Source organism: Miscanthus floridulus, chromosome 8 (genome assembly GCF_019320115.1).
Source record: "Miscanthus floridulus cultivar M001 chromosome 8, ASM1932011v1, whole genome shotgun sequence".
Lineage (NCBI taxonomy): Eukaryota > Viridiplantae > Streptophyta > Magnoliopsida > Poales > Poaceae > Miscanthus > Miscanthus floridulus.
The window spans coordinates 83600049-83617244 of NC_089587.1; the positions used below are offsets into that span (position 1 = coordinate 83600049).

Genomic DNA, 17196 nt, shown 5'->3' on the forward strand with positions numbered 1-17196 from the left:
AGTCTGGGACTGAACTTTTTCAGTTTATAGTTTGCAAGTACCCCACTTTGAGAATTAATATCTCACAAACCATTTTGATTTGGACCAAACTCTTTTAATCAAAGTTGTAGTACTCGTGTAGTTCTATCATACGGTGCAATTGGTTGAACAAATCACTAATAGATTTGAGAGATATGAAGGGGAGAATATGGAGTTTCAGTCATATTTTTGAGGTGGTATTATTAGCTCTTTAGCTGATTTCGAACTGGAGCTGTCATGGCCGACCGCGCGTAGGGGAGCGATGTCGTGTGGCCCGAACGCTCGCTCGCATGTTCACTACCTCGCTAGCACTCGTGCCGCGTGGATGAAAAGGCCAAGCGCTCGCCTCTCCTTCCTCCAGCTTGCTCTCTCTTCTTTCTTCCTCCCCTTCGCTCTCGCCATGGATGGCCGAGCAACAGAGCTCGCGTAGCTGCTGCTCCTCCTCTACAGAAGCCCCCTCTAGCCACTCAACATGCCAATCCTCCACCAACACCTCGCACCGCCTCTCCCGTGTCGCCTTCCCAGTAGCGCCGCTACCTGTAGCCTGCTACCGCCGGAGTAGCGCCTCTGCACACTACATGTGCATGTGACCCGGCCACCTTGGCTCGCCTCGGATTGGGCTACGCCCCACCTCAGGTGTGTGAGCACGCCCTAATGCTCCCCGCCACTATCGATCCCTGCTGGCCAAGGCCGGTCGACCCCGAGCCATCCTCACCGGCCGTCGGGCCATTGCTGTTGTGGATGCACCACCTAGGGCCGCCTCAGGCCAAGCCAAGCTATCCCATGGATGTGCGTGGAGTCCTTGGTGCACCGCTACCACTCCATCACCACCAACGAGCCTCCTCCGGCCGGCATTGGCGAGCTCCCGCGCCTCCTCTGCTCTGATTCACGGCAAGGATCTCGCGCAAGAATTTGATGAAAGGGAAGGGCCTAACTGCAAAGTCTATGGCTCAGTTAAATAGTGCCTAGAAGGACTATTTTGCTGGAATTTATTTTTGTGGAAGTTCGGGGTCCTCGGTGCAAGTTTGTTTTTCTTTTATGGCTGAAACTTTGGAAAATCATAATAAATCGTAGAAAAATTGTAAAATAGCAAATGAGGTCTTTTTGGAATCCTTGAGAGTAGATCTATATAGTAGAGTCATAATATGATATGTATTAGTGGAAAGTTTCTGCTGTTTTTATTTATTCTTGCAAAGTGCTTTTAAAAATCCTTTTAAGTTGTCGTATGCATATCTTGAGTTATAGAAGTCCAAAAATGGTAGTTCTAGTTGTGTTAATCTTGTGATGACATGATATAGCTAATAAAAATGTTAAACATGCTAGTTGTGTACTATTTTTATAATATTTTGATTTAATCTTGTAAATAGGCAATTTTAGCTTCTTTTGCTTGTTATTCTCATATCTAAAGTTGTGGTACTCCAATTGCTCTGAACTTTTTATGGTAGGCTACTGATGCTATATGTGTGTTATGGTAAAAATTTCATGTTCATTAGATGTAGTATGGTTGAGTTATTGATTTAACTTGATTAATGCTTGATAAATGGTTTATAAATAATTTATATTTGCAAAAATATGAAATGTGGTTCCCTTGCCCTTGCATGGAGATATTGTGACCTGAGAAACCATAATATGGCTATATGTTTATAGAAAATGATGATTTTTAGATTTATCTTGCTTTTACATGTTTTCTTACAATAGCAATTTGTCTTTTTCATAGTAATTAAATTATAAAATCTGAGCATGTGAAATTTATACAGTAGCCATGTTTTGATAACATCTACCACTCATAAAAATCTCAGCCCCAAACTAGTTGTTCTCATATATCACTAAAATTATATATATGTTTATTAGGAGAAAGGATTACTAAAAGTATAATGGTAGATAAAGCTTGTAATTGTATTTGGTGATGCTTTGAGTGATTGGTGTTCAATAAAGTGTTGCTAAGTATGTTAGTGGTGGTTGAAGTTCTTGAATGGCTCATGTGTGCATGCTCTTTGTTAGCAAAACAAGTGAAACATCAAATTGTTACATTCTGAAATGGTTGCATGTGCATTTTCTGTTGTGATGATAACTTCGTGGATCAAATGATGTTTTCTATAAATGGGGTGAATACCAAAGTTGTAGATAATTTCCTTATATTTCTTATTCTAAAATGTCATGATTTTAGGCCTGATGGTTTAGGAGTTATAGATTTTAGAAGCTTGCTTTCAGGTTTTGAATGTCCTCTGGACAGATTTGAATGATTGTATTGTTTGGCTCAATTAAACATAGAATCATGTATTTGTGATAATAGGAGAGTTGTATTGCCTTTCCAAAATGTTACAGAACACCCTTTTTTGTGGTCTAAAACTCCAGTTATAGCTGTTCAAAGTGGAATGGCAGATTTCTGTCCAAATCTAGATGGAGATGTCTTCTTGGTGTTGTTTGACCTTGTTATCTGTAGAATCATCTTAAAATGATAATGAGAAAGTTATAGATAACTTAATAAGATTTTCATAAAGTTAAGAATCATGTTTGCTGAATGTCTAGAACTCCAGTTATGCATTTCTGAAGTTAATATCAGCTTTCTGTCCTTAGTTGTATAAGCTCTGCTTCATGATGTATTTTGACCTTGTTATTTGTTGAATCAGCTTTTGGTGTTAATAACAAAGTCTTAGATAATTTCATTAGCTTTTTATAAAGTCTTGAATCACACTTTTTACATGCATAGAACTCTGGGTATGATTAAAACAAGTGACTGTGGTGCTGTTGTTCAGAATCTATGTTTGTACCAAAAATTGTTTGCTTTACCTTGCTTTGCTTTGTATGTTGCTAAGTGTGGCTCATGCCTTTGATGGTGTTAAGTTCATATACCTAAAACCTTGTGAAACTTGTGTCATGCTTGGTGCTACCTTCGTTGCTATCCTAGCATGATAGGTTATGGGATGTTTAACTAAGTAACGTGAAGTGCTTATATATGTTCGGTGTAACCTTGTGCTCATCTTGAATACTTTTATGTGAGATATCTCATATTGCCATTATTTGCATTCATGCACTTGCATTGTTGGATCTCATCTAGGTACGCTAGATGCACCACGTGAAGGACGTGATGATGAAGCCAAACCCGAAGACGGAGTTTGGTGAATCCATCCAGAAGACGGAAGGACTAAGCAAGTGCTAGGACCAGAGATGTCACCAAGATGGTGCAAGCTAGCTGAACTGACTTGTGTCGGATCCTAGGCAAGCCCCGGAGCATTCTAAGCCTCCTATGTTTTTATAAATATCACTTGAGTCCTTTATGTTTGATGCATTAGGTTATAAGAGTTGATTGGAACCACTTGATGCATAGAACTATCTTGTCTAGAAATATAACTTGAACCCTATGTAGGTCCAGGATCGAATGTATGCTTAGCAATGCTTAGACCAGTAGAAGTCGGGTAATTTCCTGTCACCCGTGAGATATAGGTGGATATCAAAGCACAGTTGGCTATATTTGCTATCGTGAAAATAACCATATGCTGATAAATAAAAGGAGACCAGATGGGATTGTGATAGAGAAGCGACAAGGCATGGAGGTCTTGGTGCCTTTTTATCCTCGTCTGTGTCGGTTAAGGACCGATTCGCTGTACGTCCTCATGTCATGTTGAACGCATGCCTATCACTTAGTTGGCCGGATAACTTGTTCCGACCGCGAAGCCGAATAGCTCAACTCAGGCCGGGACCCGGTAAGTGAAAGTGCGCACACTGAAGGCAGTAAGGATGTGCGGGGAGCCAGTGGCGTGAGTCCAAGGATAAGCCGGGCCTGAACTTCCTGGCAGACTGGTAGTATCCCTGAGGGTGCGGCGTTGCTCGGATCCATGACTGTACTTGAATTATACCAAAGGTGACCTAAGACTATCTTGGCGCATGTATGTCTGGGTTTATGTTAGGAATAACTCCCCAGCTGGTTGGAATCGATTCGAGTCGCCGTCTCTCCCGGATAGTGAGAACTTGACTGAGTAGCGGCAACGTAGCATTAATTGATAGAATTTGATGGTTATGATGAATATGAAAATGTTACACCGGATATGGTTACTAATGTTTGTGAGCTTAATCACATGATTGCTCTAGTACAGGTGCTAATCTAGAGATGAATAGCTATAATTAACTTGGTTATCGAATTATAAAATGTATAGCTCAACTAGTGGCTTTTATACAAAATTTTGTCAAGCTAGCTACACCTATGAAGCTTTGTATACTCCTTGGTGTCACTTTATTTCTGGTTTATGACGGGTAAGTCTAGCTGAGTACATTTGAGTACTTAGGGTTTATCCCACCATGTTGCAGGTGAAGTTCTCCGCTGGGTAGCTAACCGCCGGTGGGTTCGGTGACTCTATATTTATTTCTCATCTATATGCTTTTATCAGAGGATGTCACTTATGCTAGCAATGTATTTGTAACTTATATTAATGTAACATTTGAAAGGTATGCTGTTTCCCTAATTTATTTTGAAACCCATACTTGTACTATTATTTATGAACCCATTTGTAATATTATTTTCGCTGCAACTCTGTTTATGTGATGTGTATTTGCTTAATCATGTGATCTTGGTTATGATGTTGATTTACCGAGGTCCTTCGTGACACTCGACAGATTACCGGGTTTATATAGGTGAAAGTACGTGCGCGTCAACGTGTTAAACAGGGACAACCATACTTGATCTTGTATAAATTGGACGGTTCTATCACAGACGTGGGTGGTGCTGCCGCTGGCGAGCTGTCGCCAGCACGTCACTTCCTCTACGGATTGGTGGCCTGCTGCTCTTCCGTGTCCTTCTGCTGTGCCGGGGTCGTTGTTGTCGTGTGGTGGGTGGTTTATCTCGGCTAGGGTTCAGATCCCTGGGCACTGCACTTGCCTACCTAGTCTGCGCCCACCAGGTGTTTGTCAATATGCCTCAACCACCTGACACCCCTGTGCAGCCCTACGCCGAGTGTCGCTGGCCCTTCGTCGACCATGTCCTCCAGTGCGATACAAAGCGCTTATCTGTTGTGCTGCTTCTTCGAGGCTCGTCGTCCTTGTTAGTGTGGATTCCATGTTCGATCCTTGGATGCAATCTCTGCTTCGTCGTCTTTGCAGAGGTGCTTGTCTGAGTCCGGTGTTGCTAACTTCGTATCTTCGACTCAGCTTCCAACCTCTAGAGCTACAATGCACAAGGGAGGCCCTCGGTGGTCTTTGTCGCCATTGCCCGGTGATAGTGTTCACCGTTTTTCCAATGGGGCATTCAACAGACCTTCCGACACCTTTGGAAGATTCGAATTTGGAGAACATATTCAAATTTACTTGCTTAGCTTCTGCTCTTGGAATGCAGTCTCTTAAAGTAGGCATAGCTCTCTTTTGTGCCGCTCAGTGGTTTTCACCATGTAATTGGGAATTTATTTCCTAAATCTATGTGCTCTGGTTCTAATGTTTTAATATATATATATATATGTGAACTTTCAAAAAAAAATTCCATGCTAACTCTGAAGCACAATATCACAGCGCAAGTTGGTGTAGTTCCATACCATTTTGGTACTGCAGCTCGTTATATTTGGAATCTGAGGTCCGATAAGTGGAGGACTGAAAACGGCCTCACCTATTAAAAGTCTTCGGTGTTAGAGTGGCAACCGACAACCATCACCGATTAAACAACGACTGAACGGGCCGAAACAAATGAAAGTTCGCGTCGTTCCCAAGCACCGCCACACAACCAGCGAGGGGACAAACTCGCGCCCACGGCATCTTACAGGCGTCAAAACCCACCGGCCCAGCGCAACCCGTCTGCAAAAACCGTCGGACCAAACGCGCCTTCCAGGTACGGCCAATCGTTTGACCCGCTCACGAGCGCGCGACCTATAAAAAACCAAGGACGACTGATCGCGCTTACCATCTCACCAGTCACAGATTCTCAATAAAAAAAAATCTCACCAGAGCACAGGTCAGACCAAACTCTCGCACGTTTCCACAAACACGAACTCGGCCAGCTCGCTATAGCTGCCTGAAGTTCTGCACCGGAACTATTTTGAAGTGTTTCGTGCAATTCATTACCACCATTTTTACATTGAGTTACATTGAGATGGCCGGAGAGCTCATGAGTCTGCGGCCAGCTCGCCAAAGCTGCATAGGGGCCTGTTTGGGATAGCTCCTCCAGTTTGAGATTCGATTCAGTAAAAAAAAAAAAAGCTCACGCGCGCGGATACTACTTGGAGCACTGAATTTTGAAGTGTCACAGGTCACAATCACAACTGCCGTTTTCATTACAGTGCTACCACCAGCACAAAGATCACGTGCGCTGCTTGATGCCTTGTTCTAACTTCTAAGACATCATTGTGTAATTCAACATTCAAGATGAGTAATTTGTTTGAAAATTCACACATGTGCATATAGCTGATTTATGATAGCAAATGATATGCTGTTTACAGTGGCTATATATATACTAAAATTACTTCAGAGATTCACTGCTTTCAATTCCAAGACCGACTTTGGTGCGATGAACTCTTCACTTGGGTTGGCTCTTAAAGATTTGCTTTGGCAGGAGAACCTTGACCTCATACACGACCACCGGGGCGTCGCTACCACGCTCTGCCGATCTTGGCATCGGTCCACGCCGACCTCACCAGGATGTTGCCGTAGTGTTCGGTGAGGTTGACCATGTACCGGGAGCCAGCAAAGGTGGCCACCGGGTTGCGCTTGCCCAGCATGGCGAGCCCATGCAGGTCGTAGAACTTGGGGAGTGCGTGGTACAGGAGCAGGGACCTGAGCTGGTCCTTGGTGAGCATGGCCAGCGTCATGTTCTTCAGTGCGGCGAAGGCCGAGTCCTTGGGGAGTGTTGTTCGCCTGCTGCTGGAAGGTTTGGATGACGTTGGTCTTTCTCAGGTAACTGAAAGGTGCGGAATGTGCTGTATGCAGTGAGGAGGTTGGCGAGGTCAACATGGTGCACTGGCGGAGCAGGGCTCGTGGCCTTATGAGCAATTGTTGGTGAGGAGAGCACAATGGCAAGAACGGCCATTGTAAAGATGACTTGTTTGATTGTTTGAAGAACGCCATTGTAAGAGAGGAGAATGCTCGAGTTCATTCATTGACAGTGTACAGGTACATATACATGATCCGATCACTGCTAGCCAAGCGATGCTTACTACTTCCTGCAAGCCAGCCTACAAGCCAGGATCAGCTAGATAATAGGGCGCAAGCACTAGCAGTTTGACTTACAACTAACTAACTGAAGGAGCTGATCCTACTGCTATCTAACTATTGCCTGCAGGGCCGTCCCAACAATTTCTAGGGCCCTTGGGCAAACAAGACAATGAAGTCCCGACAATCTAATATTTTAATATCACGAGATTGAACTATATAGTACTACTGGTAATAAGAGTTAACTCGTAAAATATAGTTTGTTAAAAAACGACAATACATCAAGGAAGCTTAAAGAACGGTGAAATCCATGAAATGACTTAAAATTTAAAACAAATTATGGGCAGTCTGTTGCCTGTGGCATGTCCATAAGTTCCTTGATGAATTAAATAATTAAACTAATAGATCAACAATTCGCTGCACTATAGCTTGATGCCTGTATGTATTGGATTGCAAGGTAAAAAAGAAACTGAAGTTTTCAGATCGAACAAACAATAAATACTGATGAACTGAAATCAAAATCACTTACCGCAGAGAGTCGGGGACAGGGATGAAGGGACTGCAGCGCAGCTGGGTTAGTGGGCGCCTGCTGGGATCACGGGATTCCAGATTACGGAAATCGGGATTTCAGGATTTGGGAACGCCGGAACAGCCGCCGCGGCGCAACAGCACGCATGCTTTGACGCGGAGTCGCGAATAGGAAAGGGTTGCTGCGCAGAGCCACAGACTGAACTGGACGTGACCGTATGGAGCCAAATACATGTACTACATATACGTATACTCATGGGCCCCTAGTGCCATGGGCCCCCGGGCGTCGCACTGCCTGCCCTCCCCCATGGGACGGGCCTGATTGCCTGTATAATCGGTCGCTGACCCCCCCCCCCACCCCCGCAGTTGCAGCTTCGGTTGATCGAATGCATAAACTGTCTCTGAATTCATTGAACAATGGCGTCGGTAGCCCCTTGGTCATTATGTCTGCAAATTGATGCCTTGCAGGTATTTGCAGCACCTTGAATTGGCCTAGGGCGACCTTCTCCCACACAAAATGTATGTGAAGCTCCACATGCTTTGTCCGTCGATGATGCACCGGATTTTCAGATAGGTATACCGCAGATACATTGTCACAGTAAATCACCGTTGCTTTGTCGACGACGACATGAAGCTCTCGAAGAAGATTTCGGAGCCAGCAGCTCTCCGCGGCGGCGTTGGCTACCGCTCGTTACTCGGCCTCGGCGCTCGACCGCGACACAGTAGTCTGTCGCTTGGAGGACCATGACACGAGGGAGTCACCAAGGAAGACATAGTAGCCGGACGTCGATCGCCGAGTGTCTGGGCAACCGGCCCAGTCGGCGTCGGAGTAGACCTTGAGGGCAGTCGATGGAGCAGCCGAGATCTTGATGCCGTGGTTGATGGAGCCGCGGAGGCATCTGAGGATGCGCTTGACTAGGTTCCAGAGCACATCGCGCGGGGCGTGCATGTGGAGGCACGCCTGGTTCATGCCATAGGCGATGTCCGGACGCGTGAGGGTGAGGTACTGGAGCGCGCCGGTGATGCTGAGGTAGAACGTGCTGTCGGACATGGGCTTGCCGTCGTTGGCGGACAGCTTCGGCTTGGCCTCCACAGGAGTCGATGCAGGTTTGCAGTTCGCCATTCCTGCGCATTCCAGTATGTCCTCGGTGTACTGGGCCTGGTTGAGGAAGAACCCAGTCACATCGTGACGCACCTGGACGCTGAGGAAGAAATGGAGCTCACCGAGATCCTTGATCGCAAAAGCTTGTCGAAGTTGGTCGATGACATGGCGCAGAATGGTGTTCGTCAAGGCTGTGAGAATAATGTCGTCAACTTACACAAGGAGATACGCCGCTTGTTCGCCATGCTTGTAGATGAACAAGGAGCTGTCGGAGCCGGACGCGGTGAAGCCCATGCTGCGAAGGTGGTTCCCAAGGCGCTGGAACCACGCCCGCGGCGCCTGCTTGAGTCCATAGAGGGACTTGACGAGCAAGCAGACATGATCGGGACAGTCTGGGTCGACGAAACCTGCAGGTTGATGACAATAAACACGTTCGGCAGGATCGCCATGGAGGAACACGTTCTTCACGCCAAGCTGATGCACCCCCATCGTCTTGTCGCCGCGAGGTGCAGTACTGTGCGGATGGTCGTCGGTTTTACCACCGGTGAAAACGTCTGATGGAAGTCGACGACGGGGAGTTGAGAGAACCCACGGACAACCCATCTGGCTTTCCGGCGCTCCAGTGTTCCATCGGGATGGAGCTTGTTCTCGAAGAGCCATTTGCCGATGATGACATTGGCTTGTGCGGGTCGGGGCACGAGCGTCCACGTGCCGTTGCTCTTCAGGCGTCGAATTCGGCCTGCATCGCGGCCAGCCACTCCGGATCACGAAGAGCGGCGCGAACAGATGTCGGCGGTGGCGATGGCGCAGACGTGGTGGCGACGTGCGCATACTTGGGATTGGGCATGCGGATCCCAACTTGCGCATGCGTGACCATCGGGTGTCGTTGCGGTTGCACGGGTGACGTCCCTGGAGGGTCAGGTGATGAGGATGAAGTGCTCGACATCACAGAGGTGCGCACTGGTGACGATGTCGCGGGGCTCGAGGCCGCGGTTGGCGATGATGATGGTGCCATAGGCTGCATGGCTAGCTACGGGGACGTCACGTCAGCTGAAGCAGTGGGCAACGGGACCTCAGGTGAATGAGGGTCTGTTGCTGGTATGCCGAGTTGCACCGCTGGCGCGTGACGTTGAGGCTGACGCGGTTCGGCTGGGAGCGGGACCATGTTAGGCAGGCATGACAAGCATGGAGGAGCCACAGGCGGTGGCGATGTGTCAACCTAAGCAAACAAAAAACTTGTCTCGTCGAAATAGACGTGACGTGAGATGAGCACACGCTTGGTAACGGGATTGTGGCACTGTATCCCTTTTGGTCGAGCGGATAGCCAAGGAAGATACAACGGGTGAATCTCGGGGTCAGCTTGTGCGGGGCGGTACAGGCAGTGTTTGGGTAACAAAGGCATCCAAAAACCCAGAAGTGGTTGTAACCTGGCGGCGCTCCAAAGAGCAGCTCAAACGGGTCGAGTTGTTACGAGGGCGACACGGCCGCCGATTGAGCAGATAGGTCGATGCTGCAAGCGCGTCCGACCAGAAGCTAGGCGGGATGGATGCCTAAAATAGCAATGAGAGAATGCCATCATTGAGGGTGCGGAGAACGCGTTCCGCACGCCCATTCTGCTGGGACGTGTATGGGCAAGTGAGGCGAAGAACAATGCCGTGCGTGGCGAAGAATGCACGCGACGCCGAATTATCGAACTCTTTGCCATTGTCGGTTTGGAGACACATAATGGGGACCTAAAACTGAGTGCGTACAAAGGCATGGAAGACGATGCGAGTTGGAAGAACATCGGATTTGTGGCGCAAGGGAAAGGTCCAAACGTAATGTGAGAAATCATCCAAAATGACAAGATAGAATTTGAAACCCGAATTGGTCATTATAGGTGAAGTCCATACATCACAATGTAGTAGCTGAAAGGGAAATTGCGAAATATTATTGGACTCACTAAAGGGCAACCGGACATGCTTGCCAAGGCGACAGGCTTCACATGAATGCCGGCTAGACTTGGAACAGGAAAAACCTATGGAGTGCGACAGACGTTGGAGCGTGGCATGACCAGGATGGGCGAGGCGCGCATACCAGAGCGAGCTGTCGTGCTATGCAAGGACAGCAGTCAGAGGGTGCGCCAATGTACTGGAGTGATGGCAAAGTGGGTAGAGTTGGCCTAATGAATCACATTGGAGCAGAGACATCCTAGTGCAGAGATCCTTGATTGAGAAGCCCCATGGATCAAATTCAACAGAAACAGAATTGTCACGGGTTAGAGCACGCACTAAAATAAGATTTTTAACACGCTGAGGAGCAATTAAAACATTGTGAAGTTGCAAGTGAGAAGAAGAGGTAGGGATGGAGGTAGTGCCAGTGCAGTGCACACGGAGAAACTAGCCATTGCCGACAATAATGTGACAATGAACAGTCACTACTACACTCGTACCTTTCACAGCCGCATCGTAACCCATATCGCAGTCCAATTTCGGCCTTGGCAGTAAGCTGTCGACAGTGATGGTCTTAGCCTTCACCATCGCTATCTGGGACCGACTGCGATGTACACTAACACCGCCGATTGGCTTATGATCCGTCCATGATTAGGTCCTTGCTTCAGTCGCATTGGAGCACGACCCGGCTATAGATGTACACTAACACCGTCGCATTGGTAAATGCTCCAACTGTGTTGAGGATATCAAAATCGTCGTGTGGGCACATCAACCGCATGTGTAGTGGCCACCAACACCGTCACCTTGTAGTTCAACTCGATTGTCAGCGGTGCGGGTTCGCTGTCGGTTCGACGGCCGAGACGCCTGTGTAGAGGTTAGCACCACCGTCGCTTCAGCGTATGATCCGCTAGTACAAAGGTCATGGTCATCGTCGCCTTGCACCATGATCCGCCTTTGATGATCGTTTAGTTGGTGTCAGGTTACTAAATGATTTGGCGGTGATACACTTTCAGCCCTGCCGCATAATACGTATAGCGACGATGTTGAACGTGTGCACCACCAATGGCGGTGGTGATAACAAAACATTAAACGACCCTTAATAGCTTACTGAACACAAAGCATACAGATATAATCATTGCATCCATAAACCAGGTTCTTACAATAACAATAGACGCTTACCATAATATCTTCCTCAACTGATGTCCTAACACAAGCGGTACATAGATTACAAACTAAAGGTACTGATCTCTATAGGCTTACATAATGAAATGACTTAGTTGTGCTCCTCCTGTGTGGCACTCCTGCTTGCTAGACAAAAATAAATATAATTAGTGTATCCTTCGAATTGGTAGGCAATGTACCATGGAACCCCTCTTCGTCCTCCTAGCCAATGCAGGAAAATTGTTAAAAAACACTCAGACTCCACCTCCACAAAGTAGCAAAATTAATAATATTCAACACACCATTCCTTTAGTTACGAAGCCCAAATTGGCCTATATATAGAATCAAAACAATTACCTACCTGAACAAAGGTATGACGTAATTACAATAAAATACAGCTTATGCACCTTTACTGCTCTGCTAATGACTCCATGAACAAAGAAACATAAGGAAGATAGTGAGGTCCGCTGCTCATACATAATAGTTTCTAGGTACTTATAGGATAGCCAATGACCCGGGTAGGGAGGGCATGAACTTTACTGCGGTTTATGTCATATGCAAGCAGTGATTTATCCTCCTCAAAAAGGAAAATCAAATTTCATTCTAGGTGAACTGCAATCACTCAGTAGACCGCATCACAAACCTCGGTACCAATTTCAATATTCTTCTTTCCAATTAGCTCTAGTGTGGTCACCTTATACTTCAATGTCCATTTACTAGTACCACAGTCTTTAAGGATCCAGATTGAAGGCTCATACCTCTTCAAAGTATCAGCAGTACATAAACACAACTGACCCTAAGCTTCATAGATGGAGATTGCATCACCAGTTGGCCTACAAATTTTTCTCCATGTCTTTCCCTCCATATCAATAGCAACTATCTGGGTGAACTCCAGCATGTGCATAAAACCATTAACAAACACACATTTCCCATGTGTGGATACTACAATACCCTCGCCCCATTCAAATTCTTTAAAGATCCATGCTCCAGTTTTAAATGAGTAGATGTTTACACCTAAGGAGTCATCATCGTTGATCCCATATTCAAACACATGGAAGTGCGAGAACACTGTCGGATCAAACCTCAAGCGAGCTGAACCACAAGAATGGTCGCTACTCGATAGTAGTAACCATTTCTTAGTCACCGGATTGCAGACAAAATAGCGAAACCTAGAGTACCAGAAGAGGATGAGGCCCTGGGAGCAATCTGAGATCATGACATCCTGAATGGGGAAGGTCAAGAAGGACAAGGAGGGGTATTCACCGTTGATGCTGGTGAAGTTGCATTTGCATTTCTAGCTGTGGTAGAATAATCCGGCGAGAATCTAGGGCAGCTGCTTACGATACTCGGATCCTGAGATGAGGCTATTCCAAGAGCGACAGATAGACTTGCAGCTACACAAGGAGCGAGCGATGAGGCGGCTGAGGATGAGGACCAAGACATGGTCTGAGAGGATGGGCACTTTGTTCTTCTTGTTGGGGGCCTCCTCCTCCATCTTGACGAGGATCTGGTGGAGCGGGGATGACGATGGAAGCGATGGCGCTGTGGCCTAAATCAGAGAAGGAGCGATTGCGGAGATGTGTTCGTGAGCTCATTAATAATCAGATGGAAACTTCATTCATACTCAGATGAGTGAAGAAGGGAATAAAAATCCAAGAACAATGCATAAGGGAAGTGCTAAAGCATTATCATTGCCTTTGGATGTTATGGCATTGAGCTCGAGCGGCGACGGCGGTGATGACTACCACCCTGGTCATCGGTGGATATGTGATGTCTACTTGCTGGTGAGGCGTATCGGCGTGAAGCACTAGCTTGTCGACGGTGATTGGCGGCTTGCACGCCACTGAGTAGGGGCTATCGCACAGTTTGGCACTAGGGAGCAGGGGCAGTGATGAGGAACAATAGCACTAAGGAGAAAGATATGGTGGGGAGCATTCTTTGTAAGCAATGATATCAGACGTGGGAATGCAAATTTCTGAAAAACTTTGTAAATATGCGTGGGAGTGACGCGTAGGACTCACACGTGAGCTTGGAAATTGACGAAAGCAGCGGTGAAGGCTACCGGTGATGATGATTGGGAGATGTTAGCACCTACTAATGACAGACATGTCAAATGGTCTATGAACTCTAAGGTGCGCAAATGGAACGTTTAAGTCACAGCCAACAAAGATGAACTCAAAGTAATAACTACTAATAGTATGAACATTTTTATTCAGAATGCAGAGGCATGTTACAATTGAACTACTCATGAGGAGTGTTACGAACGATGCCCTCAACATTCACCGTGGCCAGGACGCCATCGCCCATGGCGGAGAACTCACCGATCAGGTTCTGGCACTATCGATAGCTCGTCTCTCCCGGGAACCCCGGCTCCACCACAGTCAGGTCCTCACCCAGCCGAAGCTGGGTGGGGGCCATGGCTGAAGTGGCCCCTAGGCAAATGTAGTATGTGGCCACCTCCATGACCCATGGTGGCACGGTGTGGAGGTGGTCCACCAGGGTCGTCCCCATAGGCGCAGGAGGCGAAAGCACGCGGATGGTGTTGCCTACTGCCACGTGGAGGTCCTGCTAGCACCTGTTGCTCTTGGCCACCATCCAGGAGGAGACACAGGCATTGTCCTTGGCTACCTAGCGAAGGCGGATCGCCTCCGCTGTGTCGCCCTACGTGGTGATCGGTTGCTCCTGGACGGCTAAAAAGCAGACAAGAAAATGCTATAATTGAAGACACGATGTCACACATAGTGAAAGAGCAAGATCATATCAAGCCGAATGCCTTACTAGCGAGGCACGCCTAGGCCTCGGCGGTGGCAAGCTCCACCGTGGTTGTTTCCCGCTTTGTGGCGGCAACAGAGAGGTGCAGCCGGTCCGCCTCATGGCTCTCCTCGCGAAGGGCGGAGGTGGCCACGTCTAGTTGCTCCACCGATGTGAGGACATCATCCACCCCCTATCGTTGTCATTGGAGATAGCCAGAAGCGGGGATTGGCTCTCCGGTGGCGGCGCCGCTGAGCTACCCTCCCCATCTCGTCGCAACATCACACAAAAGCAGGGACGAGCAAGGACAACCTCCGATGACCTTTCCATTGGGCGCTTCGTTGCTCAATCCGCCATTAGATGAGATATGAAAGATAGGGTGTCGAGGCTGAGCATCGGACGAAGAAGATAGAAGTTTGAGCGAAAAGGAATCATGTACTTGCTTCCTTGCCTTAGCCTCTGCTTTTATAGAAGGATGGGCATGATAGGCGCCTATTGGAGTTCCCTTCAATTGCACTGAGCGAGAGCAGGAGTTAAGGTGAGGCCATGTCTCGCACGATCTTAGTGGAGCACGCTTCTCTCAGCGGAAGTAATGGTGATGGAACGGTGTTGGAAGTTGGATGGAGAAAATTGACTCAACCACACGGCTCGGCCTCTCTAGCGCTAACCACGATCTTAGGGGAGACGAAGTGATGAACAGCTAGACTATTTTATTCTTATCGACTGCTTTGAATTATCTTTTGTAATGGAAGAGGTGGGTAATTTACACGCAAAATTAGAGGGTTCACACGGTTTACATACATGGTTTACGCGGTTCACACGATTTACATCGTTGGTGCCTCTAACTAGTAATTGTAGATAGTACGATAAAAGATTGTTTCATTCTGAATTTTTTTTGTATTTTCATACACGGTTTACGTGATTCACACGGAGGATGACGATTGACTTCCCCGAGATGTTCGACATCCCCATGCCGCGGAACCTTCAAGAATGGAGCGATCATAAAATCCTAAGAGGGTTTTTTGGAACTCACCTTGCTCTACTCCGATCCTGGTCCCCGGTGTTCCGTTCTACCATGACGTCGCTCCTTGACCCGAGGATCCATCTTTTGCAGCCACCGCGTGTGTCCTCGTTCCATGGAGAAGCTCCTGAAGGATATGGCTATTGAGATTGATAGCCGCATCACTATGGCTACAGCGGATCCCATGGAAGATCTTGGTAGCCTATGGGCAACCTGTTCGTAGATGCTCATCGCCATGCTTTCTAGCGTTGGCAACCCGGAGGCCTGCTTCTACTCTAGGATGCGCACCGTCTTCGTGGAAGACCGCACTACGCTCATGCCACGGCTCAACATGCTTGAGCGCTCCACCGTAGCAGGCCATGATGTTGCTACATTTGTTCTCTCCCTTGTGCTCCACAGGTCCAATAGCGGTGCTGGCAACGACAACATTGTTCGGCGGTGGTTGAGGAAGGTCGAAGGTGATGAAGCAGGCCCTGCGGCAAATGTGACATGGAAGAATGAGATATGTACATGGCACCTCCAACATGCGATGTTCAAGTTGGAGGACTTTACTGGGTGGCTGGTGTCGGGTCAGTCTAGTCCTCTACCTCCTCTGGCAATGCCGGTGCATCACCAGGATGGAGATTAGTGCGAAGGCGGAGGCTACAGCATCCGCACAAGATGGGAAGGTTAGGAGGAGTGAGCTATGTTCTGCAGCGAGGAGTGTAGGATCTGCTATGAGTGTGATAGGTTCTTCATATCAATGTGGTAGATTCTATGCAGATCAATGTTGATATGTACTATATCTGGATGACGGGGATTTGTATGATAAACTTTTTTTGTATGATAAACTCTTCATTCTCCTTAATGCAATGATACGCCAAGTATGATTATTCGTTTCTAAACTCATTAAAGTTGCCTTCTTTCTAATATGATGCGGTTCAGATTCCCTTGCACATGTTTCCAATTTCTTAATACAAGTTAAGTCATCTCCACTAATAAACACAATTAATATCAATATAAGAAACATAGAAGGCGTATGGTCACCAACATGGCGGATACGGTGGAGCGCCAGCCATAGGGCATCCAAGTACCACTGATCTAATTGCGCACATGTCATGTTTCCAATTTCTTAATACAAGTTAAGTGATCTCCACTAATAAACACAATTAATATCATGAGGACAAGAAAACGCTACAACTAAAAAGATGAACATGACACAATAATAAAGTGATGCAAGGAACTCTTTAGGCCTTTGCCTCTCTGTCTCCTGAACCAAGGAAGTTCCTTCAGGACCAATGACTTTCATATTCATATGAATAGCCCGACGACGACTAGAGTGTCGTATGCCATCGGTTGGAGTCACCATGGGGTACTGCTCATTCTCTACCTCTGCCTGCAAATAAAAAAACTCAATGCCTCTATCTCCCTCATGCTCACGATGTTTGGCCACTTGTGCTGTTCTTAGTGTCGTTCTTGTTGTCCTTGACAATTGGGACTTCTTGCTCTTTTCAACCACTATGGCCTTTCCTTTGAGTTTCTTGTCCCTTCGAGGGGGTCCTCCTTTTCATTTTGGTTGA

General features: G+C 47.1%; 1 protein-coding gene across 1 annotated transcript; it reads right to left on the reverse strand.

Annotated features, from left to right (window-relative positions):
- Positions 1-8362: 8362 nt before the first annotated feature.
- LOC136469498 (uncharacterized mitochondrial protein AtMg00810-like) lies at positions 8363-8794 on the reverse strand. The gene has a single exon (XM_066467670.1). It carries the CDS (start codon positions 8792-8794, stop codon positions 8363-8365), a length of 432 nt encoding a protein of 143 aa, XP_066323767.1.
- Between the last annotated feature and the right edge of the window lie 8402 nt (positions 8795-17196).